Genomic DNA, 25,108 nt, shown 5'->3' on the forward strand with positions numbered 1-25,108 from the left:
TGTGGAGCCTCAGAAGTTGGAACTCGCTGAGCTCAAAAAACGTCATTCAACTTTCCGTGGGTAATTCTGGTCAATAATTACTTAAAGAGAGGCTGGGAGTTGAACCCAGGACCTCAACACATGCGAAACATGCGCTCTATCACTGAACTAAATCCCCAGATGACACAGACCGCTAACCAAGGAAAGAAGAACTGATTGTCCTCATTTTATGAGGCCACCCGTGGTGGGTGTGCACTCCGCTCACTGCATTTTACTGGAGAAATAATCAATTTATATTATGTAACTATCCCCCACTCACTGCATTTTACTGGAGAAATAATCAATTTATATTATGTAACTATCCCCCACTCACTGCATTTTAATGGAGAAATAATCAATTTATATTCTGTAACTATCCCCCACTCACTGCATTTTAATGGAGAAATAATCAATTTATATTATGTAACTATCCTCCACCAGGTTTTAGCTGTTGTCAGAAATAGTCCCTTCGTGGTCGCCAATTGTAGGATTTAAAGCACTATTTTCAGGATTATAATCTGATCCAGTCTAAGGACTGGTTCCTGACAACAACAAGATCACCACTGGTACTGGTATTACGGTTAAAGGCAAAACCGATTTATTAATCACATCACAATTAGAGCAAAAAGGTGATACTTAACAAAGAGAAATAGTGAGTGTTCCTTGAAACCTCGGGAGTGTCCCTCCAAGTGACTACGGTGCGGTCTCTCTCTCTCTCTCTCTCTCTATCCCTCCAAGTGACTACGGTGCGGTCTCTCTCTCTCTCTCTCTCTATCCCTCCAAGTGACTACGGTGCGGTCTCTCTCTCTCTATCCCTCCAAGTGACTACGGTGCGGTCTCTCTCTCTCTCTCTCTCTCTATCCCTCCAAGTGACTACGGTGCGGTCTCTCTCTCTCTCTCTCTCTGTCCCTCCAAGTGACTACGGTGCGGTCTCTCTCTCTATCCCTCCAAGTGACTACGGTGCGGTCTCTCTCTCTATCCCTCCAAGTGACTACAGTGCGGTCTCTCTCTCTCTCTCTCTCTATCCCTCCAAGTGACTACGGTGCGGTCTCTCTCTCTCTCTCTTGCTGTGATCTGTTGACTGAAAAGTTCTCTTCTTCCTTGCCAGAATCTTGTGCGCCTTCCTCAGCTTTTGAGGTCTCTTCTTATTCCCTTTTTCAGTTTATGAGCAGTTCACTCTCACATCCACATCTCTCAGCCTGACCATTATTCATGTCTCTCAACCTTCAGAAGTTACATTCCAAGCAGAACTCCTGGTACCATCCGTGCCTTCTTGTTACAGACTTAACAGAACCTTATTTAGAGTTTACATTGCCAGCCTTCACAGAACCGTTTGTATAAACAGACTTCTGCTCACTGGCTTGTGGAGGCTCGAGATAGAGAGGCCTGAGCCTGAGTGACTCCTTGATTTAATGAACCTTCAGTCCCTTTATCTACATGTCTTTTAGACATTATGCTATTACAGCACATTCCTCCCTTAGGTCTGTTAATTCCCACTTTACTGTTGTCAGCATCCTTTTAGTTTTAACTGCAAACTTGACTATAATAACCATCATGCATCCTTCTCGGCCCACCAGCACTTTCTTATTGAACACACGTTACATGGTTCATTCTATATTAATACACAGTACAGTTTACATTTATAGATACATAGATTCACAGTACATTTTGTTCCACTTCTAATATTGATTATAATTATACTAAATTCTATCTGTTAATGGGTTAATCCTTACACGTTGTTCTTCCTGACTCTAAACACCATAGTTCAGTCCTGGATGGGATTAACTGCAGAATCCAACCCCTGCAGTCACTTGTGAACTCGCTGGTGTCTCAGCACATGTGATGACTGAGTGAATCCCTTCCCACACACGGAGCAGGTGAACAGTCTCTCCCCAGTGTCAGTGTGTTGGTGTTTCAGATCATTTGTTTTAAAGCCCTTCTCACAGTCAGAACATTTCAGAGGTCTCTTATCAGAGTGAACTCGCTGGTGTCTCAGCAGGTGTGATGACCGAGTAAATCTCTTCTTACACAGGGAGCAGGTGAACGGCCTCTCCCTGGCGTGAGTGTGTCGATGTCTTCACAATTTGTATCTGTATTTAGAGCTCTTCGTGCAGTCAGAACATTAAAAAGGTCTCTCCCCAGTGTGAACAAGTTGGTGTGTCAGCAGTTTGGATGAAATAGTGAATCCCTTCCCTCACACGGAGCAGGTGAGCGGCCTCTCCCCAGTGTGAGTGCGTTGGTGTGTCAGCAGATTCCTTTTGCTTTTAAACCTCTTCTCACAGTCAGAACATTTAAAAGGTCTCTCATCGGAGTGAACTCGCTGGTGTGTTAGCAGGGTGGAAGAATGAGTGAATTTCTTCCCACACACGGAGCAGGAGAACGGCCTCTCCCCAGTGTGAACTCGCTGGTGTATCAGCAGGTGGGATGACCGAGTAAATCTCTTCTTACAGACAGAGCAGATGAACGGTCTCTCCCCAGTGTGAGTGCGTTGGTGTTGCAGCAGTTCAATTTTGCTTTTAAAGCTCCTCTCACAGTCAGAACATTTAAAAGGTCTCCCATCAGTGTGAACAAGTTGATGTTTCAGCAGGGAGGATGAATGAGTGAATCTCTTCTTACACACTGAGCAGGTGAACGGCCTCTCCCCAGTGTGAACTCGCTGGTGTGCCAGCAGGGTGGATGACAGTGTGAATCTCTTTCCGCACACGGAGCAGGTGAACGGCCTCTCCCCGGTGTCACTGCGTTGATGTCTCAGCAGCTCATTTCTGCCTTTAAAGCTCTTCCCACAGTCAGAGCATTTAAAAGGTCTCTCATCGGAGTGAACTCGCTGGTGTGACAGCAGGTGTGATGACCAAGTGAATCTCTTCCCACACACGGAGCAGATGAACGGTCTCTCCCCAGTGTGAGTGCGTTGGTGTGTCAGCAGTTCAATTTTGCTTTTAAACCTCTTCTCACAGTCAGAACATTTAAAAGGCCTCTCCCCAGTGTGAACTCGCTGGTGTGCCAGCAGGGTGGATGACTGAGTGAATCTCTTCTTACACACGGAGCAGGAGAACGGCCTCTCGCCAGTGTGAACTCGCTGGTGTTTCAGCAGGTCGGATGAAATAGTGAATCCCTTCCCACACACGGAGCAGGTGAACGGCCTCTCCCCAGTGTGACTGCGTCGATGAGTTTCCAGCCTGGATGGGTAATTGAATCCCTTCCCACAGTCCCCACATTTCCACGGTTTCTCCATGGTCCGGGTGTCCTTGTGTTTCTCCAGGTTGGACGATCAGTTGAAGCCTCGTCCACACAGAGAACACGTGTACGGTTTCTCCCCGCTGTGAATGGTGCAGTGTTTTTTCTGGCTGTGTAACTGGTTAAAGCTCTTTCCACAGTCAGTGCACTGGAACACTCTCACTCGGGTGTGTGTGTCTCGGTGCTTTTCCACTCACACTGATGTTTGAAATCTTCTCCCACAGATAGAACAGACAAACATTTCTCCTTCCACATTCAAAGGCCGATGATATTCAGGTCCTGATGAATCGAGTGACTCTGTCAGATCTTGACGTGCTGTTTGGTTTGAGTTTCCCTCTGCTAATCCTCCCCTTCTAATACCCTATAAAGGAGTTTATAAAAGTCATCACTGTAAGTACAGGATAGAAATTCAGAACAGACAATTCTAGCTTCTACGGAACATTCTTTCCACTCTTGTGCCTTAAAGCTGCAAATCCCCATCCCACACACTCTCCCTCTTCCCTGTGCTGAAATCCAAACCCATTGCATCATCTTTCAGTGGCCCTAAACCATGAGTGAAAGGGTGAGAGAGAGTGCGAGAGAGTGAGTGCGAGAGTGAATGCGAGAGTGAGAGAGTGAATGAGAGTGTGAGTGAATGTGAGAGAGTGAGTGAGAATGAGAGTGAATGTGAGTGTGAGAGTGAATGTGAGTGTGAGAGAGTGAGTGTGAGAGAGTGAGTGTGAGAGAGTAAATGTGAGTGTGAGAGTGAGTGTGAGTGCAGCAGTGGGCTCTGTGTGGAGAATGAAGTGGGGCAGGTGGAGCATGTTTCAGTGGGGCAGCAGTGATCATAATCTCATTAGGTTTAGAACAGTTATGGAAAAGGACAGGGGACAGTCAAATGTGAAAATTCTGAACTGGAGGAGGGCTAATTCCAGTGAGTTAAAAAGGGATCTTGTCCAGGTGGATTGGAATCAAAAATTGGCAGGCAGAACAGTAATTGAACAGTGGGAGGCCTTCAAGGAGGAGTGGGTTTGGGTACAGAGTGGACAGATTCCCACGAGGAGGAAAGGAACAGCATCCAAAGCTAGAGCTCCCTGGATGAATAAAGATATAGAGATCACCATTTCTCCTTCATTAACAGACGATCACTGACCCATCACCATTTCTTCTCCTTTTACAGACGCTCCCTGACCGATCACCATTTCTCCTTCATTTACAGATGCTCCCTGACCAATCACATTTCTCCTTCATTTACAGACGCTCCCTGACCGATCCCCATTTCCCCTTCATTTACAGACGCTCCCTGACCGATCACCATTTCTCCTTCATTTACAGACGCTCCCTGACCGATCCCCATTTCCCCTTCATTTACAGACGCTTCCTGACCGATCACCATTTCTCCTTCATTTACAGACGCTCCCTGACCGATCACCATTTCTCCTTCATTTACAGACGCTCCCTGACTGATCACCATTTCCCCTTCATTTACAGACGCTCCCTGACCGATCACCATTTCTCCTTCATTTACAGACGCTCCCTGACTGATCACCATTTCCCCTTCATTTACAGACGCTTCCTGACCGATCACCATTTCTCCTTCATTTACAGACGCTCCCTGACCGATCACCATTTCTCCTTCATTTACAGACGCTCCCTGACTGATCACCATTTCCCCTTCATTTACAGACGCTCCCTGACCGATCCCCATTTCCCCTTCATTTACAGACGCTCCCTGACCGATCACCATTTCTCCTTCATTTACAGACGCTCCCTGACTGATCACCATTTCCCCTTCATTTACAGACGCTCCCTGACCGATCCCCATTTCCCCTTCATTTACAGACGCTCCCTGACCGATCCCCATTTCCCCTTCATTTCCCGGCGGGTAGTGAGGGGGGGATAATGTTCACTGTTTTATATTCGGGTCTGGGGCCGCACTCGGGGTTTGTAAAGCCTGAGCCTGGGCCTGAGCCCGGACCCGGGCCCCGGGGTTTATTGAGCCTCTTGCTCCGATCCTCTGACCTGCACCGAACGCGCTCCTCCCGCAGCCTCGACTGGCCGCGCATGTTCAGGACACACTGACCGGAAATGAGTCACTACTGCGCCTGCGCACTGGGCTCCACTGATTCGGATAGGGCACAATCTGTACCGCGCTGCATGCTGGGTGATGCAGCCGCCATTGATGATCTTAATATCAGGCCGAAAAACAAAAACATTGGAAGCAGGGAGAGCGCGTTTGGACCAAGGAAAATAAAATAAACTGAAACCCCAGCTCTTTGTGCCATTTAAACCGGCACAAACACACAGCGCAGACGCTCCCCCATTTTGGTGAAATCCAGAAAATATTTTTTACGGTATCTTTTATTAATTTCGTTTTATTAAATGTTGCAACTGACGGGTTCAATTCATGTTTATTTTCGAACTGCACCTCAGGATGTCAGTCTCACCACTAATCCCGTCCTGGTGACTAAGGAGAGTTCCGGACCAATCGGAGGAGCGGAAATTGACTGGAGGTGTGGGCGGGTGAGGGGGGAGTTGGTCCTCCAACGAATCGGAGTGTGTGAGTGCGGCACCGAATGGGCGGGTCTAAGCCCAGATGTCCCTCATTGTCTGAAACATAATTTTTAAAACCTAATTTATCTTTAACTCCAGGAGACAACGCAACCTTTCTGTTGCGTCTTGAAACAGATCAAACCAGATGAGGTGGAGCAAACATTTCAACATTTGTTAGAAAAACACATCAATTAAGAACAGCCAACATGGATCATTTGAGATAACTCAAGTCGACTGATAAAGGAAATGTAGTGGATGTTGTGTCCATTGATTGTGAAAGGGTTTTTTGGTAAGATGCAGGACAGGAGGCTTGTTGATAAAATTAGTACTTACCATATTAAAAGGAATGAGGCAGTGTGTACAGGAAGTTGTTGAAAGGGCAGAAAACAGAAAGCAGTGGTTAATAGATTTTCTTCAGACTGGGGGGATGTAAACATTGGTGTGCCCCAGGGTCAGTGTTGGAACCATTACTAACCTCAATATAGAGAATGATCTGAGCTTGGGTTTGTGGGACACAAGATGAAAATTTCGAGATGACTCCAAAATTGGCAGCGTGGGGAACTGTGAAGAGGAGTCAGTGACTTCACTGTGACGTCCACGGGTTAGTGAATGGGCCAGGTGAAATTTAATGCAGAGAAATGTGACGTGATGCATTTTGAGAGGAAGAAAAATGAGATGAAATGTAAACTAAATGGTCAAAGTTTAAAAGTAGAGGAGCAGAGAGACTTAGGGATGGAAGGTTCTAAATAATGCATTGTCTTATTAATTAACAAGTCTGAGAGTCAGCAACTTTAATACCTCATTAAGAAATATATGAGCAAATTCTCTTTCCTCTCCCATACCAGACTAAACATGCAAATCCCCCGTGTAGACGAGATCAGTCCTCTGGATGGAACCACGGACTCCCTGAGCTTGATCTCCGGTGTCTCCAGTCCCAACTGCCCCTTACATCAGTATCCCCTCAATTTTATACCCTGTTGTGATCCATCTCTGTCACTGAAGCTGGAAGTTCCCTAATCTGTGGTTTACAAGGACACATTGCTTGGTTCCCAGCAGTTACTTTTCTTCAGTAGTGTTCTCATGATCCCTGAACTACCCTGCTTAGTGTTAATTGGAATCATAGAATCATAGAAAATTTACAGCACAGAAGGAGGCCATTCAGTCCATTGTGTCCGCGCCAGCCGAAAATGAGCCACCCAGCCTAATCCCACTTTCCAGCACTTGGTCCATAGCCTTGTAGGTCACGGCACTTCAGGTGCATATCCAGGTACCTTTTAAATGAGTTGAGGGTTTCTGCCTCTATCACCCTTTCAGGCAGTGAGTTCCAGACACCGACCACCCTCTGGGTGAAAAATGTTTTCCTCAGCTCCTCAATAATCCTTCTACCAATCACTTTAAATCTATGCCCTGCTCCTTGTTTATTGACCTCTCTGCGAAGGGAAATCAGTCCTTCCTATCTGCTCTATCTCGGCCACACATAAATTTGTACACCTCAATTAAATCAATCCTCAGCCTCCTCAGTTTCAAAGAGAACAATCCCAGCCTATCAATCTTTCTTCATAGCTAAAATTATCCAGTCCTGGCAACATCCTCGTAAATCTCCCCTGCACCCTCTCTCGTGCAATTACACCCTTCCTGTAATGTGGTGACCAGAACTGTACACAGTACTCAAGTTGGGGCCTAACCATTGTTTTATACAGTTCCAGCATAACCTCCCTGCTCTTATATTCTATGCCGTGGCTAATAAAGGAAATAATTCCATATGCCTTGTTAACCACCTTATCGACCTGTCCTGCTACCTTCAGGGATCTGTGGACATGTATTCCAAGGTCCCTCACTTCATCTACACCTTTCAGTATCCTCCCATTTATTGTGTGCTCCCTTGCCTTATTTGCCAGACCCAAATGCATTACCTCACACTTCTCCGGATTAAATTCCATTTACCATTTTTCTGCCCACCTGACCAGTCCATTGATATCTTCCTGCACTCTACAGCTTTCCTCCTCACTATCAACCATGCGGCCAATTTTGTATCATCTGCAAACTTCTTGATCAAGCCCCCTACATTTAAGTCCAAATCATTAACATCACAAAAAGCAAGGGACCGAGTACTGAGCTCTGCGGAACCCCACTGGAAACAGCCTTCCAGTCAAAAAAACACCCCTTGATCATTACCCTTTTCTTCCTGCCACTGAGCCAATTTTGGATCCAACCTGCGCCTGGTTATCAGTATCTCAGTTTGGAGATTCAAACACGCACAGCCCACCAAACAAACTAGTTATATTTTTCGCTATTCCCAATACTCTGGAATGCAGGCAGCTGGAGGCCGATCTTAAAATAGCTCCTGCCCCCCTCCCAGGGAGGAACGGCCAGTCCTGTTCCAGCATCACGCTGGGCGAGTTTGGGAAACACACGGACATGGAGCAGTTGGGACTGGGATTATCAGGGGGTCACATCAGATGGACGAGTGGCGTCTTGTCGATATTGTGAGTGATGTTGGGACTGAGAACTTGTCCGTCAAAGCGGAGAGCGATTTGACGAGCGCGGCTCTGGTGACTCTCTCTCTCTCTCTCTCTCACCCTCCGCAAAGTGCTTAAGCCCGGCCTTCGGGAATCTCGTTTCTTATTCCTGAATTTTGTCTCGGGCCAGTGCAGGGAAAGTGTTTATTAATGATCCAGCTTTCAGACTGATCGTGGTGTGAAAAGATGGGAAATACAGAATGTGAACTTGCACTGGATTACAACGAGAAGTGTTTCATTTTGGACTCTGTATAAATTCAGTATTTTTTTTTGAAAATACACATTATTAAAATGAGTTTCTTTGTGTCTCACATTCCCCTTAAAGTTCTTTCATCCCCAGGGTCCTCACTCACCTCCTGTTAGTTCACAGTTGACTTCTGCTCAATGAGCCGGTGGTGGGAATTAAGAAATGATTTCAATTTGAATTAACTGTTAATTCAAAAAGCAGCCACTTTAATTTAAGAGCAGCGGAGGCTGTAAAGGTTCGACAGGAATAAACCAGGCCTGGACTCGCAAGGAACAGAGATTGTGCCTGGAAACAATAAACCGTTTTGTTTTTCTAAAATAATTTATCAGAGACGCCGTTTCTTGTAGAAAGGGAAGAAAATTTGACCCTTTTGCCTTTCTCTCCCGACCTTTCCTGGGCCGTGAGGTCGAACAGCTTCTATCAGGTCACTGGTGCCAGGCCTGGGCACCAGTTAGACCTGCGTTGCCCACGCTGAGGAGGAGGCACTGTGCTTTCCCTGGCGGTTATAAGGCGTCCAAAATCAGAATACCAGGTTAATAGCACAGGGGATGGAGATGTCACCGGTGCACACAATGCCTGGACTTTCCGGCAACAGGGTGAGGGCGGGAATTCTGCCCATCGCCCCCTGACCGCACCATGGTCATTACCCAGTTTCCTGGGTCAGCGGCCATTAGTCACGGTGGGCCCCGGCCCCTGATGGAAATTCCACCGGCGAGCAGCAGCCCAGCGGCCCCCGGGAAACTTGTCGCTGTTGCTGCAGCATGCGAGGATGTGAAAGGCATCGAGCCTCCTGCCCCAGGCCCAAGGAGAGGCCTCAGGGAGAAGGGAAATGTGCCGGGAGCCCAGGACCCCCCGCTCCCCCCCAACCCCGCTCCTCTCCCCCACCTACCCGTCAGGGGCCGGGTGAGCTGCCCGGGCTGTCCGAGCCCTGTCCCCACCTACCCGGCAGGGGCCGGGTGAGCTGCCCGGGCTGTCCGAGTCCTGTCCCCACCTACCCGGCAGGGGCCGGGTGAGCTGCCCGGGCTGTCCGAGCCCTGTCCCCACCTACCCGGCAGGGGCCGGGTGAGCTGCCCGGGCTGTCCGAGCCCTGTCCCCACCTACCCGGCAGGGGCCGGGTGAGCTGCCCGGGCTGTCCGAGCCCTATTCCCACCTACCCGGCAGGGGCCGGGTGAGCTGCCCGGGCTGTCCGAGTCCTGTTCTGACACAACACACTCCCGACTCCAGCTTTCAATTGAAAATTAATTTTATTCTTGGAATGAGTTTGTAAAGATTCCCAAAGACTGGAATGGTTTAGACAGGGACAGGGAGAGGCCGCAGTCTCTGGCCACTCACGCAGGGAGCAGGAGGAGGAGAGGCGAGTTTTCGAAGTTTGAGCTGCCCAAACGGTCCAAGTTTCACTCTGTCCCTGCCTCGAACCTCCGAGGGTCGAACTGCTCGGGCTCCGCACCTCCCCTGGGCCTGCAGTGGGCCCACGCCATGTGGTGCTGAAAGACACGGGGAGAGCTGCACTTGCTCGCTGCAGGGAACTTATTAAAAGCACGTAAAGCCCCTGGTCAAGATGGGCATCACACAGCAGGTCTGACTGGCAACCTTCACACGAGCAGCACATTTAAATCAGGGTGTTGGACAGACTGTGAACGGGCACTGATCAAACTGGAGTCTCCAATGTCAGATACAGGCCCCAAATTACCCACCCGGATTCATTGTCAAAACAGTCCCGAACCCTCACATCACATTCTCACACAGTGTTTGATGCAGCCATTTAACTTGGTGCTGGTGGATCAACACAGAGGGGAAAAGTGAACCCCATTTTGCTCACTGAAACTATTCTGGACTGACTGTCACAAGGACACGGCCCTGCCTTAAATAACTAGTCGAGCTGCTGTGGCCTCACCCAGGGGGAGCAGGACCACCGGGGGCCCTCGGATGACGCGAGGTTTGATAGCGGGGATAATCGCGGCCCGCAGAATGTTAGCCTAAGGTGGGGGGGCGAGGGGCCAGGCCTGGGGGGAATCGAGGGGCAGGCCCGGGGATCGAGGGGCAGGCCCACGGGGGAGTCGAGGGGAGGGCGAGGGTGAGAGGGGAGCAGGGTTCCATCAGAGGACACAGATTTACTGTAATTTTCGAAAGATCCAGATGGGAGAGGAGGAGAATTCTCTCTTTACACAGCGAGTTGTTCTGATCTGGAATGCGCGGCCTGAAAGGGCGGTGGAGGCAGATTGAGTAATAACTTTCAAAAGGGAACTGGACAAATATTTGAAGGGGAGAAATCTGCAGGACCGCGGGGAAAGAGCAGTGGGGAGTGGGACTAATTGGAGAGCTGTTTCAAAGAGCCGGCACAGGCACGATGGGCCAAACGGCCTCCTCCTGTGCTGTACGATCCTATGAGGTTCAAGGTGCAGCGGGGTCAGGGTGGAGCGGCTGTCACCAGCTCTGCCTGATGACCATCAGGTGAAGTCCAACACAGTGAAGGAAATGCAGCCCCCAGTGCACTCTCCCTCCCTGCAGCATTCCTCCAGGAATCCACTCGACACTGTGCAGCATCACACCGGCAAATGAGTTGGAGAGGAACTTCTACAAACGTTAGATTTTTCCCAAAGAAGTTCGGACGTTTGTCTCTCTCTCTCTCCTGGGGAGCAACGGGGCCGGGTGGAATTAATCCCAGTACCTTCCGAAAACAATCAATCAATCATCGAAAGCTCAGGGCAGCGAACACTATTGGTCCCACCTCCTGATCCAGGGCATGTCTGAGGATACTGATTGTTTCCAGGACTCCCTCAGACTGGTCTGAAACACCGACCGGGGGCCAATTACTGACTGCAATGCTACGAATTAAAACACAACCTACAGTTTAAATGTTCAAAAGCACCCCATTTAATATAAAGAGACATTATTGTAAATTAACCCCACCCACTGAACACTCTCCAGGCACAGACAGACACACACGGGCCAACGTTTTACACACACACACACATCGTCGTTACTCAATGAGCTTCTTGGCTTTGAAGAAGCGTCGCAGGTAGAAGACCTGCCAGGTGGCCAGGCCGACGAGGCAGCACATGGAGAAGATGCTGAAATACAGGACACGAGCACTGGTGGACTCTGCACGGAGGGAGGGAGAGAGAGAGAGAGAGAGAGGGGCTCATCAAACAGGTTGGAGGAGTGGATTCAATCTGCACTAAGATCACTTCACTGAAGGCAGCCCTCCCTCTTCCCTTCACCTTGCTGCCCCGAGCACCGTTTCCCTGCTCCTGGGTCACTGCTGCTCCGAGTCTGGCCTTTGGTCGATGCCTGGGGTCACTTCCTCCCCCGAACCCCCATCCTGGATCCACTCTCGCTAAACAGCTCAGGTGAGAGCAGGGACATGGCAGGCCTTTCAAGGGAGCGTCACTCTGTCCACAACTGACACCCTGTCCCTTTCTAACAGGTCAATCCTATCACCGAGAATCTTACAGCACAGGAGGCCTCTCGGCCCATCGTGCCTGTGCTGGCTCTTTGAAAGAGCTGTCCCATTAGTCCCACTCCCCTGCCCTTTCCCCAGAGCCCTGCAAATGTTTCCTTTCAGTGTTTATCCAATTCCCTTTTGAAAGTAATTATTAAATCTGCTTCCACCGCCCTTTCAGGCAGCGCATTCCAGATCATAACTCGCTGCGTAAAATAAAACCCTCATCGCCATCTGGTTCTTTTGCCAATTACCTTAAATCTGTGTCCTCTGGTTACCGACCCTTCTGCCACTGGAAATAGTTTCTCCTTATGTAATCTATTAAAACTCTTCATAATTTTGAACACCTCTATTAAATCTCCCCGTAACCTTCTCTGCTCTAAAGAGAACAATCCCAGTTTCTCTACATAACTGAAGTCCCTCATCCCTGGTACCATTCTAGTAAATCTCCTCTGCACCCTCTCCAAGGCCTTGACATCCTTCCTAAAGTGTGGTGCCCAGAATTGGACACAATACTCCAGCTGAGGCCTAACCAGTGTTTTAGAAAGGTTTAGTATAACTTCCTTGCTTTCGTACTCTATGCCTCTATTAATAAAGCCCAGGATCCTGCATGCTTTTTTTAACAGCCTTCTCAATTTGCCACCTTCAAGGATTTGTGTCTGTGCACTCCCCAGGTCTCTCTGTTCCTGCATTCCCTTTAAAATTGTACCATTTAGTTTATATTGCCTCTCCTCATTCTTCCTACCAAAATATATCACTTCCCACTTCTCTGCATTAAATTTCATCTACCATGTGTCTGCCCATTCCACCAGTCTATGTCCTCCTGAAGTCTGTTACTATCCTCCACATTGTTTACTACATTTCCGAGTTTCGTATCATCTGCAAAGTTTGAAATACCCTGAATACCCAAGTGCAAGTCATTAATATATATCAAAAAGAGCAGTGGTCCTAATACTGACCCCTGGGGAACACCACTGTATATTTCCCTCCAGTCTGAAAAACAACCGTTCATCACTACTCTCTGCTTTCTGTCCTTTAGCCAATTTTGTAACCATGCAGCCACTGTCCCTTTAATCCCAGGGGCTTCAAATGATCCCTTCTGTCTCTGGACCCCGTTTATACCGTCCTTCCCCAAAAACTTATTCCACAACTCTGCCCTCTGGTGTAGAAAGGTCCCAGCCCTCTGACTCCAACTCCCTGGTTTAGATGAGTGGAGGCCTCCAGCCCATGGAGCACCCCATCTAACGGCCCATGAAAGGACTCTGTGTTTTCCCTCCGCTACCCCACTGAGAGCCTCCCCTCCGGGTGTTCCATCCTGCCCACACTCGCCCCAGTTTGTACACACGTTCCCTTATCCTGCAGTCAAACTTGGAATGAAAATATGCAGAATCTTATCTGCCTCCACAAGGCCCCCTTGTCAGAAGGTCGTGGGTTCGAGCCCCACTCCAGACACTCGAGCACCTAATCCAGGCCGACACTCCCAGTGCAGTACTGAGGGAGTGCCGCACTGTCGGAGGGGCCGTCTTTCGGATGAGACGTTAAACTGAGTCCCTGCCTGCCCCTCTCAGGTGGACGTAAAAGATCCCACGGCCACTAATGGGAGAAGAGCAGAATTCTCCCCTGGGTGTTCTGGCCAATATTTATCCCTCAACCAACGCCACTAAAACACAGATTATCTGGTCATTATCACAACGCTGTTTGTGGGATCTTGCTGTGCGGATCTTGCTGCCCGTTTCCTAAATTGCAACAGTGACTACACTTCAAAATAGTACATTACTGGCTTTAAAGTCCTTTGGGACATCCCGAGGTCGTGGAAGGGGCGAAATAAATGTACGTTTTTAAAAAAAACTAAGTCCCTTTGACACTGGGGATCAGTCCTGCAGTCCTTTTAACCCCTGGCCCCTGGTACCCAAGCCCTAGACCACCCCTCTTTACTCCGAGGGCGAGTGGAGGGCAGTTGGGGCAAGGGATGCTTTGCCACAAAGTGCCTGAAGCAGAGCCCACTGCATCTTTCACAGGACGACTGGATAACCGTATGAAGCTGAGGCTCGTGCTGTGGGGGAGAGAAGGGGAGAGGGGCTTATGTCCCGGGAGGTGGAGGGAGCTAAAACCCACAAACTTCTGACTCGGAGGGGTGAGTGACGCTGACCGAGGAACGAGACAGGGTCCCCGAGACCGAGAGCAGTAAGTGGAGAAGGGGTGGGTGTTGCAGACTGAAGCCTGTGCTGGGTGCTCCTACCATTGGTGTCCCTCATCTCTTCCTCTCGCTGCTTCATGTCGGCAAAGTCATTGACGATCGACTCTGACAGATCCTCCAATCGTCGCAGCTCCACCTCAAGTGGCTTCAGCTTCTCCGCCTTGGCGATCTGGGCAGGGAGAGAGAGAGAGAGAGAGAGAGAGAGAGAGAGACGGTCTGTAAGATCGGACAAAGATGTAGTAAATCCATTGTTGACATGAGAGACCCACACTACAGAAAGGATATTGAAGCACTGGAGGCGAGGGGAGGAGTTGTCGAGAGGGACGAGGTTCTTAACACTCCCAATCTTGTTTCTTGATATCACGTGGAGTGAATCAAATTGGCTGAAGACTGGCTTCTGTGATGGTGGGGATATCGGGAGGAGGCTGAGACGGATCATCCACTTGGCACTTCTGGCTGAAGATGGTTGCAAACACTTCAGCCTTGTCTTTTGCACTCACGTGCTGGACTCTGCCATCATTGAGGATGGGGATGTTTACAGAGCCTCCTCCTCCCGTTAGTTGTTTAATTGTCCACCACCATTCACAACTGGATGTGGCAGGACTGCAGAGCTTTGATCTGATCCGTTGGTTGTGGAATCACTTAGCTCTGTCTATAGCATGTTGCTTCCACTGTTTACCATGCATGTTGTCCTGAGTTGTCGCTTCACCAGATTGGCACCTCATTTTTAGATACATCTGGTGGTGCTCCTGGCATGCTCTTATACACTCCTCACTGAACCAGGGTTGACCCCCTGGCTTGTTGGTAATGGTGGAGTGAGGAAAATGTCGGGCCATGAGGTTACAGATTGTGCTGGAATACAATTCTGCTGCTGCTGATGGCCCACAGCGCCTCATGGATGCCCAGTTTTGAGCTGCGAGATCTGTTCTGAATCTATCCCATTTAGCACGGTGGTAGTGCCACACAACACGTTGGATGGTGTCCTCAGTGCGAAGACGGGACTTCGTCTCCACGAGGACTGTGCGGTGGTCACTCCTACCAATACTGTCATGGACAGATGCATCTGTGACAGGTCGATTGGTGAGGGCAAAGTCAAGTAGGTTTTTCCCCTTGTGTTGGTTTGCTCATCACCTGCCGCAGGCCCAGTCTGGCAGCTATGTTGCGAACAGTCCTTTTATACTTGTTTTAACTGTCTGATTCACTTGTTTTATTCCTTATGCTATCTGCACTTGTGTGTAGAACTCTTATTTGGGCAACAGACCTACTGGACCACATCTAGAATATACTGTGTGCAGTTTTGGTCTCCTTATTTAAGGACATAATTGCTTTGGAGGCGGTTCAGAGAAGGTTCACTCGACTGATTCCTGGGATGAGGGGGTTATCTTATGAGGAAAGGTTGGACAAGTTGGGCCTGTACACACTGGAGTTTAGAAGAATGAGAGGTGATCTTATTGAAACATATAAGATCCTGAGGAGACTAGAAGGGGCAGATGCTGAGAGGATGTTTCCCCTTGTGGGAGAGACTAGAACTCGGGGACCACAGTTTAAAAATAAATGGTCTCCCATTTAAGACGGAGATGAGGAGAATTTTTTTCTCTCAGAGGATGGTGAGTCTGTGGAACTCCCTTCCCCAGAGAGCGGTGGAGGCCGGGTCAGTGAATATTTTTAAGGCTGAGTTAGATCGATTCCTGATTAACATGGGAGTCAAAGGTTATAGTTGGTAGATGGGAAAGTAGGGTTGAGGTCACAATCGGATCAGCCTTGATCTTATCAAATGGCAGAGGGGCCGAATGGCCGACTCCTGCTCTTAATTCGTAGGTTCTGATGCTGTTTTTCTCACTTCATAAATATATCACACTTGTTTTTCATCACTGCTGTATTATTTTTTAATCAGTTATTTTATTATTTCCTGTATTTTTTGATGAACCTGAAGTATTTATATTACCTGTGACACTATTTGTGACCTGGACTTTGTTCTCATCCCTTTTTCTTATCAGTGAGCTATTTTCCCTTTTATTATTATTTCTGCCCGAGCCCTCCCCGTACCCCAGGACCCCCCCCTCGGACTCACTCACCCGGGGGCAGGCGGCTCTCGAAGCAGATCTCGAACATGTCGTAGTCGTCAGTGGTGAAGGCGAATTTGCCCTTAGTCGCCTCCTCCTTAGAGTACAGGATGTGGCCGGAGGAGTCCGTCACCTGGGGGAGGGGAAACAGAGAGGTTACACCCTGGCTCCAGCCCGGAACTGTCCCCCACAGCTCCCTCCCCACACCACCCTCCCAATGGTGGAAAGGTACAAAAAGATCATTAAAAAGGATAATGGAACGTTGGCCTTTATCTCGAGGGCTGGAATACAAAGAGGTGGAAGTTATATTACAGCTGGACAGAGCTCTGGTCAGACCCCATCTGGAGACACTGCGTCCAGTTCTGGGCACCGTCCCCTCAGGAAGGATATATCGGCCTCGGAGGGGGTGCAGTGCAGATTCACCAGAATGATACCGGGGCTAAAAGGGTTAAATTACGAGGACAGGTTGCAGAGACGAGGCTTGTATTCCCTCGAGTGTCGAAGATTAAGGGGTGATCGAATCGAGGGGTTTAAGATGATTAAAGGATTTGATGGGGTCGACAGAGAGAAACTATTTCCTCTGGTGGGGGGAGTCCAGAACAAGGGGGAATAATCTTAAAATTAGAGCCCGGCCGTTCAGGGGTGATGTCAGGAAGCATTTCTCCACACAAAGGGGAGTGGGAATCTGGAACTCTCTCCCCCGGAAAAGGGGGAGGCCGGGGGTCAATTGAAAATTTCAAAACTGAGATTGATGGATTTTTGTTGGGTGAGGGGATCAAAGGGAATGGAACCAAGGGGGGGAAATGGAGTGAAATACAAATCAGACATGGTCGGACTGAATGGGGAACAAGCTCCCCCTCCTCCCCCCTCTCCCCCCCCTCCCCCTCTCCCCCCCCTCCCCCTCTCCCCCCCCTCTCTCTCCCTCCCCCTCTCCCTCCCTCTCTCCCCCCTTGAGGTGGGGGCGGGCGGCCGGCTGTTCGCTCAGCTCGGACTCTCCGCTCACCAGCCTGTCCTTGTGGATCTCCTCCCGCAGACACTTCCTGGCGTTGGACGGCAGCTGGAAGGAGATGGCGCCGGCGGCCAGCAGCTGGTTCAGGGCGGCGAGGGGCAGGAGCAGGGCGGGGGGAGGAGGTGAGGGCCTGAGGCCGGGGACTGGGAGTCGGGGAGGGGCCTGAGGCCGGGGACTGGGAGTCGGGGAGGGGCCTGAGGCCGGGGACTGGGAGTCGGGGAGGGGCCTGAGGCCGGGGACTGGGAGTCGGGGAGGGGCCTGAGGCCGGGGACTGGGAGTCGGGCCGGGGACTGGGAGTCGGGGAGGGGCCTGAGGCCGGGGACTGGGAGTCGGGGAGGGGCCTGAGGCCGGGGACTGGGAGTCGGGGAGGGGCCGGGGACTGGGAGTCGGGCCTGAGGCCGGGGACTGGGAGTCGGGGAGGGGCCTGAGGCCGGGGACTGGGAGTCGGGGAGGGGCCTGAGGCCGGGGACTGGGAGTCGGGGAGGGGCCTGAGGCCGGGGACTGGGAGTCGGGCCTGAGGCCGGGGACTGGGAGTCGGGGAGGGGCCTGAGGCCGGGGACTGGGAGTCGGGGAGGGCCTGAGGCCGGGGACTGGGAGTCGGGGAGGGGCCTGAGGCCGGGGACTGGGAGTCGGGGAGGGGCCTGAGGCCGGGGACTGGGAGTCGGGGAGGGGCCTGAGGCCGGGGACTGGGAGTCGGGGAGGGGCCTGAGGCCGGGGACTGGGAGTCGGGGAGGGGCCTGAGGCCGGGGACTGGGAGTCGGGGAGGGCCTGAGGCCGGGGACTGGGAGTCGGGGAGGGCCTGAGGCCGGGGACTGGGAGTCGGGCCTGAGGCCGCTCTCGGGTCGCTCGGTTCCTGCGCGGTTTCCAGGGGCAACGGATTCCGGGTCAAGGCCCAGCGACCGTTACTATGGGCGGCCTGGTATTATGGGATGGAGGGAGAGGCCTGTCCCCAACTTTAGTTCTTTCAATGTGGACGCCGGGCAGGGTGGGATGTGACGGAGGTCCCCGGGGTGTTTGGGTCACGGGGGGAGGGGGGAGACAGGCTGAGGGTGGGGGGGACTCGGTTTGGGGTGAGGGAAGAGGGGGAGACAGGCTGAGGGTGGGGGAGACTCGGTTTGGGGTGAGGGAAGAGGGGGAGACAGGCTGAGGGTGCGGGGGACTCGGTTTGGGGTGAGGGAAGAGGGGGAGACAGGCTGAGGGAGGGGGGACTCGTTTGGGGTGAGGGAAGAGGGGGAGACAGGCTGAGGGTGGGGGGGACTCGGTTTGGGGTGAGGGAAGAGGGGGAGACAGGCTGAGGGTGGGAGGGACTCGGTTTGGGGTGAGGGAAGAGGGGGAGACAGGCTGAGGGTGGGGGGGACTCGGTTTGGGGTGAGGGAAGAGGGGGAGACAGGCTGAGGGTGGGGGGGACTCGGTTTGGGGTGAGGGAAGAGGGGGAGACAGGCTGAGGGTGGAGGGGACTCGGTTTGGGGTGAGGGAAGAGGGGGAGACAGGCTGAGGGTGGGGGGGACTCGGTTTGGGGTGAGGGAAGAGGGGGAGACAGGCTGAGGGTGGGGGGGACTCGGTTTGGGGTGAGGGAAGAGGGGGAGACAGGCTGAGGGTGGGGGGACTCGGTTTGGGGTGAGGGAAGAGGGGGAGACAGGCTGAGGGTGGGGGGGACTCGGTTTGGGGTGAGGGAAGAGGGGGAGACAGGCTGAGGGTGGGGGGGACTCGGTTTGGGGTGAGGGAAGAGGGGGAGACAGGCTGAGGGTGGGGGGGACTCGGTTTGGGGTGAGGGAAGAGGGGGAGACAGGCTGAGGGTGGAGGGGACTCGGTTTGGGGTGAGGGAAGAGGGGGAGACAGGCTGAGGGTGGGGGGGACTCGGTTTGGGGTGAGGGAAGAGGGGGAGACAGGCTGAGGGTGGGGGGGACTCGGTTTGGGGTGAGGGAAGAGGGGGAGACAGGCTGAGGGTGGGGGGGACTCGGTTTGGGGTGAGGGAAGAGGGGGAGACAGGCTGAGGGTGGGGGGGACTCGGTTTGGGGTGAGGGAAGAGGGGGAGACAGGCTGAGGGTGGGGGGGACTCGGTTTGGGGTGAGGGAAGAGGGGGAGACAGGCTGAGGGTGGGGGGGACTCGGTTTGGGGTGAGGGAAGAGGGGGAGACAGGCTGAGGGTGGGGGGGACTCGGTTTGGGGTGAGGGAAGAGGGGGAGACAGGCTGAGGGTGGGGGGGACTCGGTTTGGGGTGAGGGAAGAGGGGGGAGACAGGCTGAGGGTGGGGGGGACTCGGTTTGGGGTGAGGGAAGAGGGGGAGACAGGCTGAGGGTGGGGGGGACTCGGTTTGGGGTGAGGGAAGAGGGGGAGACAGGCTGTGAGGGTTTCAAATCAGTAAAATAGGTCCTTGAAATGTGGCTCATTCCAGCAGACAGGTCTCCTGGTCAAACCAGTCCTGCCCTGGGCTGTCCCTGGATTAACATGAGAACGGACAGGTCCCTGAGGGAGACACATTGAGATTCAGTCTAATATCTCAAATGATGTGGAGATGCCGGTGATGGACTGGGGTGGACAAATGTCAGGAATCTTACAACACCAGGTTATAGCCCAACAGTTTTATTTGAAAATCACAAGCTTTCGGAGGTTTTCTCCTTTGTCAGGTGAGTGTGGGATTCCATGAAAGGCACCGCTTTATCGTCAGAGCACAATGCCTGGTGATTACAGATAATCTTTCCAACTGCCCGTTGTCAAGGCAATCAAAGGAGTCGAATAGTGTTCAGACAGAGAGACACGACATACGGGACAATCAGTATATTCAGTAGTCCCGTATGTAACGTCTCTCTGTCTGAACACTATTCGAATCCTTTGATTGCCTTGACAGCGGGCAGTTGGAAAGATTATCTGTAATCACCAGGCATTGTGCTCTGACTATGGAATCCCACACTCACCTGACAAAGGAGAAAGCCTCCGAGAGCTTGTGATTTTCAAATAAAACTGTTGGACTATAACCTGGTGTTGTAAGATTCCTTACAGAATATCTCAAAGGCTGAAGCGGAGAGCTCCCCGGGGGTAGGGGATGGCTGTGTGGCTCGTCCCAAACCCTCCCCAGGGGCGGGGACAATCTCTCAGTCTGCCGGGGTCCTCCAGCCTGTCCTGAGTGTATTTCTCTCTCTGTCTCTCTCCCAACTTTTCTCTCTCTTTGGATTCTCTGGTTTGTAACCGGGATTTGTGTTTCAGTGTTGGGGCTGAGGGATTGTCGGTGTAACTGGGAGAGGGAGTGGGAGGGAGGAGTGGGAGGAGAGGAAGCTCTGGGCTCTTGCTGTGCCTTTTTAATCCCTTGCTTTTGTGTTGTAATCAATTCCCTCTCTCTCTCTCTCTCCCCTCAGGAAACTTTTCGATGAAATGCTGCAAGGAGATGATCCAGAAAGAGACATTTTGTGAGAAGGAGGAGGATGAGGGGGAATCCTGGGCCAAGAATCGTTCTCTCCGCTGGGGACTGACTGACTGAGACCTTCACCGCAGCCTGGACCCGATGGGGGTCACGTGAGTAATGTCTGGGTTACTCTGGGATTACTGGGATATTCAGGGGACATTGGGGGATCACTGGGACATTCTGGGGACACTGGGATGACACTGGGGGATCACTGTGATATTCTGGGGACACTGGGGGGGGTCACTGGGACATTCTGGAGACACTGGAGGATCACTGGGACATTCTGGGGACACTGGGGGATCACTGGGACATTGTACAGGAGCTGACTCTGAGACACACACTGACCGTCTGACAGTGCAGCGCTCCCTCAGTACCGACCGTCCAACTGAATATCACCATCTGTTCGAGCCCAAATTCCTCCCTTCGTTCATTGCAAGTGCAACTTTTCAGAAATAACACAAAGTGGATCAAACTATTATTCAGAGGCTGACAATGTGACATATCTCGGGTCTTAATTGAAATTAAAAGCTCTTTCAGGGAGCGTCCTGCAGCACCCAGAGGGCCCAAATGTGAAAACAGCCTCCAAATGTTTTCTTAGTTTGAAGTTTAATTTTTGAAAAGGTCACTGACAACTCAGAAAGAAATCGTGTTAATTCCGAAGCCATTTTGGGCCCCATGTGAAATTGTATTGTAATGGAACCACACAGACACATGGGGAAGCTCGGGAGCAAACTGATTGGAATTTGAGATTTTAATCCCATATTCATTTGTGGCACAGCTCAGCTCAATTCAAACCCAATGTCTGTGCAAGGGCCACGTGTCTCCTGACTGTACAGTCTGTGTGTGTGTGTGTGTGTGTGTCTCAGTCTCACTGGTCCCATAACATAACTTTAAAGCAGTAAAATTAACCAGAACCTGCTCCAAAGACAAAACCGATCCAGATCTTGAAGGTGTGATGATTTCCTCCTTCTCTCTGCTCTGTTGGTGGGGAGGCTCATTTCCAGTCCCAGGTATTTGTCTATTCCCCATGTCTGATGGGTTGGTTCCTGTGAACAGTTTGTCAGAGAGTGTTTCACTGCCTCAGGGTGTTTACAGAGAGAGAGAGAGAAGCAGCTCCCATCCTGGTCGGAAAGACCCAGTCAATGAGAGATTTATAAAACAATCCAGCCCAGTGCAGTTAAACCTGGTCCCCCATTAATCCAAACACACCATATTGTGAGCAAAATTCAATATTTCACAGGGCCAGTGAGTCCCAGACACGGATTGTACCCACCTCCCTAAACTAAACACAACTCCTTACTTTAAAAAGTGTCTGTCAAAACACAGCCCGTTTAGGGACTGAACCCCTCAAATAACCGTTACACTCAACATTGCAATCTCTCAGTGAATCGTTCCCTTTTACCCACTGTGTGCTGTACATGTACAGGAGCTAACACTGAGACACACAACGGGCCGTACCGTACCTGAGTACTTTTCAATCAAGAGAAATTCAGAGAGACAACAGAGAGTGAGGGGCAGAGAGAGAGAAAAGGACAGAGAGAGAGGGGGCGAGAGGCAGAGAGAGAGAGAGAGAGAAAAAGAAAAAGACAGAGAGAGCGAGGGAGAGAGAGAGAGAGAGGAGGTGAGAGGCAGAGAGAGAGAAGGAGAGAGAGAAAAAGACAGAGAGAGCGAGGGAGAGAGAGAGAGAGAGAGGAGGAGGTGAGAGGCAGAGGGAGAGAAGGGGACAGAGAGAGATGGGGAGAGAGGCAGAGAGTGGATTGGTCCTGCCTGGTGATTTACCCGATTCCCTGCGAGCAGCCAGGCCTTTCTGGGCTGTTTAATGGCTTCTCACCAGCAAGGGGGGGCCCCCAACTCCCACCTCGCAATAAACTCTTTCAATCAGATGCTTCCTCTCACCCTCACACATTACCACTGTTGCAAGCCGCACACCCACAACCCCACAGGTCACACACACTGGCACCTATTCAACCATGACAGGCACATCACCCAAACACCCTGCAGGACCCTCACCGACACACGTCCCGTTTTCTTGCAGGGAGTCCCTCTCCTCTCTCTCTCTCCCCCTCTCTCTGTCACTCTCTCTCTCTCCCTCTCTCCCTCAGCCCTCTCACTGTCTTTTTCTCTCTCTCTGCCTCTCTCTCTCTGTCCCCATCTCTCCACCTGTCCCCTCCTCTCTCCACCTGTCCCCCTCCTCTCTCCACCTGTCCCTTCCTCTCTCCACCTGTCCCCCTCCTCTCTCCACCTGTCCCCCTCCTCTCTCCACCTGTCCCCCTCCTCTCTCCACCTGTCCCCCTCCTCTCTCCACCTGTCCCCCTCCTCTCTCCACCTGTCCCCCCCCTGCTCTCTCCACCTGTCCCCCCTGCTCTCTCCACCTGTCCCCCTGCTCTCTCCACCTGTCCCCCTGCTCTCTCCACCTGTCCCCCTGCTCTCTCCACCTGTCCCCCTCCTCTCTCCACCTGTCCCCCTCCTCTCTCCCACCTGTCCCCCCTGCTCTCTCCACCTGTCCCCCTGCTCTCTCCACCTGTCCCCCTGCTCTCTCCACCTGTCCCCCTCTCTCTCTCTCCACCTGTCCCCCTCTCTCTCTCTCCACCTGTCCCCCTCTCTCTCTCTCTCCACCTGTCCCCCTCTCTCTCTCTCCACCTGTCCCCCTCTCTCTCTCTCCACCTGTCCCCCTCTCTCTCTCTCCACCTGTCCCCCTCTCTCTCTCTCCACCTGTCCCCCTCTCTCTCTCTCCACCTGTCCCCCTCTCTCTCTCTCCACCTGTCCCCCTCTCTCTCTCTCCACCTGTCCCCCTCTCTCTCTCTCCACCTGTCCCCCTCTCTCTCTCTCCACCTGTCCCCCTCTCTCTCTCTCCACCTGTCCCCCTCTCTCTCTCTCCACCTGTCCCCCTCTCTCTCTCTCCACCTGTCCCCCTCTCTCTCTCTCCACCTGTCCCTCTCTCTCTCTCTCCACCTGTCCCTCTCTCTCTCTCTCCACCTGTCCCCCTCTCTCTCTCTCCACCTGTCCCTCTCTCTCTCTCTCCACCTGTCCTCTCTCTCTCTCTCCACCTGTCCCTCTCTCTCTCTCTCCACCTGTGCCTCTCTCTCTCTCTCCACCTGTGCCTCTCTCTCTCTCTCCACCTGTCCCCTCTCTCTCTCTCTCCACCTGTCTCTCTCTCTCTCTCTCTCTCTACCTGTCCCTCTCTCTCTCTCTCTCTCTCCACCTGTCCCTCTCTCTCTCTCTCCACCTGTCCCTCTCTCTCTCTCTCCACCTGTCCCCTCTCTCTCTCTCTCTCTCTCTCCACCTGTCCCCTCTCTCTCTCTCTCCACCTGTCCCTCTCTCTCTCTCTCCACCTGTCCCTCTCTCTCTCTCTCCACCTGTCTCTCTCTCTCTCTCTCTCTCTACCTGTCCCTCTCTCTCTCTCTCCCCACCTGTCCCTCTCTCTCTCTCTCTCCACCCTGTCCCTCTCCTCTCTCTCTCCACCTGTCCCCTCTCTCTCTCTCTCTCTCCACCCTGTCCCTCTCTCTCTCCACCTGTCTCTCTCTCTCTCTCTCTCCACCTGTCCCTCTCTCTCTCTCTCTCTCCACCTGTCCCTCTCTCTCCACACTGTCCCTCTCTCTCCACCTGTCCCTCTCTCTCCACCTGTCCCTCTCTCTCCACCTGTCCCTCTCTCTCCACCTGTCCCTCTCTCTCCACCTGTCCCTCTCTCTCCACCTGTCCCTCTCTCCTCCACCTGTCCCTCTCTCTCTCTCTCCACGTGTCTCTCTCTCTCTCTCTCTCTCTCTCCACCTGTGTCTCTCTCTCTCTCCACACCTGTCCCTCTCTCTCCACCTGTCTCTCTCTCTCTCCACCTGTCTCTCTCTCTCTCCACCTGTCTCTCTCTCTCTCCACCTGTCTCTCTCTCTCTCCACCTGTCCCTCACTCTACCCCACCCTCTGTCATTTTCTTTCTCTCTCTCTCTGTCTCTGCCTCTTTCCCCCTCTCTCTCTGTTTCTCTCTTTCTGTGTGTGTGTCTCTCTCTCTCTCTCTCTGCCTCTCTCCCCCATCTCTCTGTCCTTTTCTCTCTCTCTATCCCTCTCTCTCTCCCTCTGGCTCTCTCCCGCCTCTCTCTGTCTTTTTCTTTCTCTATCTCTCTCTCCATCATTCTCTCTCTCTCTCTGCCTCTCCCCCTCTCTCTATGTCCTTTTCTCTCTCTCTGTTGTCTCTGAATTTTTCTTCATTGAAAAGTACTCTGAAATATTTCAGTCTCACTGTTTAAAGTAACAACAATTAAACAGCCCAGAGAGGCCTCTCTCCGTCCCTCTCTCTCCGTCCCTCTCTCCTCTCCGTCCCTCTCTCTCTCCGTCCCTCTCTCTCTCCGTCCCTCTCTCTCTCCGTCCCTCTCTCTCTCCGTCCCTCTCTCTCTCCCCCTCTCTCTCTGTTTTTCTATCTCATTTAAACAGAGAGAGTCTGACCGAACCGATCATTTT

General features: G+C 52.0%; 2 protein-coding genes across 7 annotated transcripts in view; one reads left to right on the plus strand and one right to left on the minus strand.

Annotated features, from left to right (window-relative positions):
- Nucleotides 1-869: 869 nt before the first annotated feature.
- LOC137318717 (zinc finger protein 235-like) lies at nt 870-17,904 on the minus strand. Its single transcript, XM_067981391.1, has 4 exons — nt 17,256-17,904; nt 16,265-16,385; nt 14,232-14,358; nt 870-3,613 (listed from the first exon to the last, which is right to left on the minus strand). Exon 4 carries the CDS (start codon nt 3,248-3,250, stop codon nt 2,213-2,215), a length of 1,038 nt encoding a protein of 345 aa, XP_067837492.1. The 5' UTR covers nt 3,251-3,613; nt 14,232-14,358; nt 16,265-16,385; nt 17,256-17,904; the 3' UTR covers nt 870-2,212.
- The window catches only part of LOC137318714 (zinc finger protein 229-like), a 30,638-nt gene continuing 22,726 nt past the window's right edge, over nt 17,197-25,108 (plus strand). For 2 of the 6 annotated variants that reach the window (XM_067981382.1, XM_067981386.1), the window contains exons 1-2: nt 17,197-17,383; nt 20,614-20,770. The gene's annotated coding sequence lies outside the window, so the exon portion shown is untranslated. Of the gene's footprint in view, nt 17,384-18,015; nt 18,181-19,569; nt 19,827-20,613; nt 20,771-20,965; nt 21,282-25,108 lie in introns of those variants that run through there. The other 4 variants (XM_067981383.1, XM_067981384.1, XM_067981385.1 and 1 more) reach the window with 4 other exon arrangements.

The sequence above is a fragment of the Heptranchias perlo genome, unplaced genomic scaffold (assembly GCF_035084215.1).
Source record: "Heptranchias perlo isolate sHepPer1 unplaced genomic scaffold, sHepPer1.hap1 HAP1_SCAFFOLD_715, whole genome shotgun sequence".
NCBI classification, from domain to species: domain Eukaryota; kingdom Metazoa; phylum Chordata; class Chondrichthyes; order Hexanchiformes; family Hexanchidae; genus Heptranchias; species Heptranchias perlo.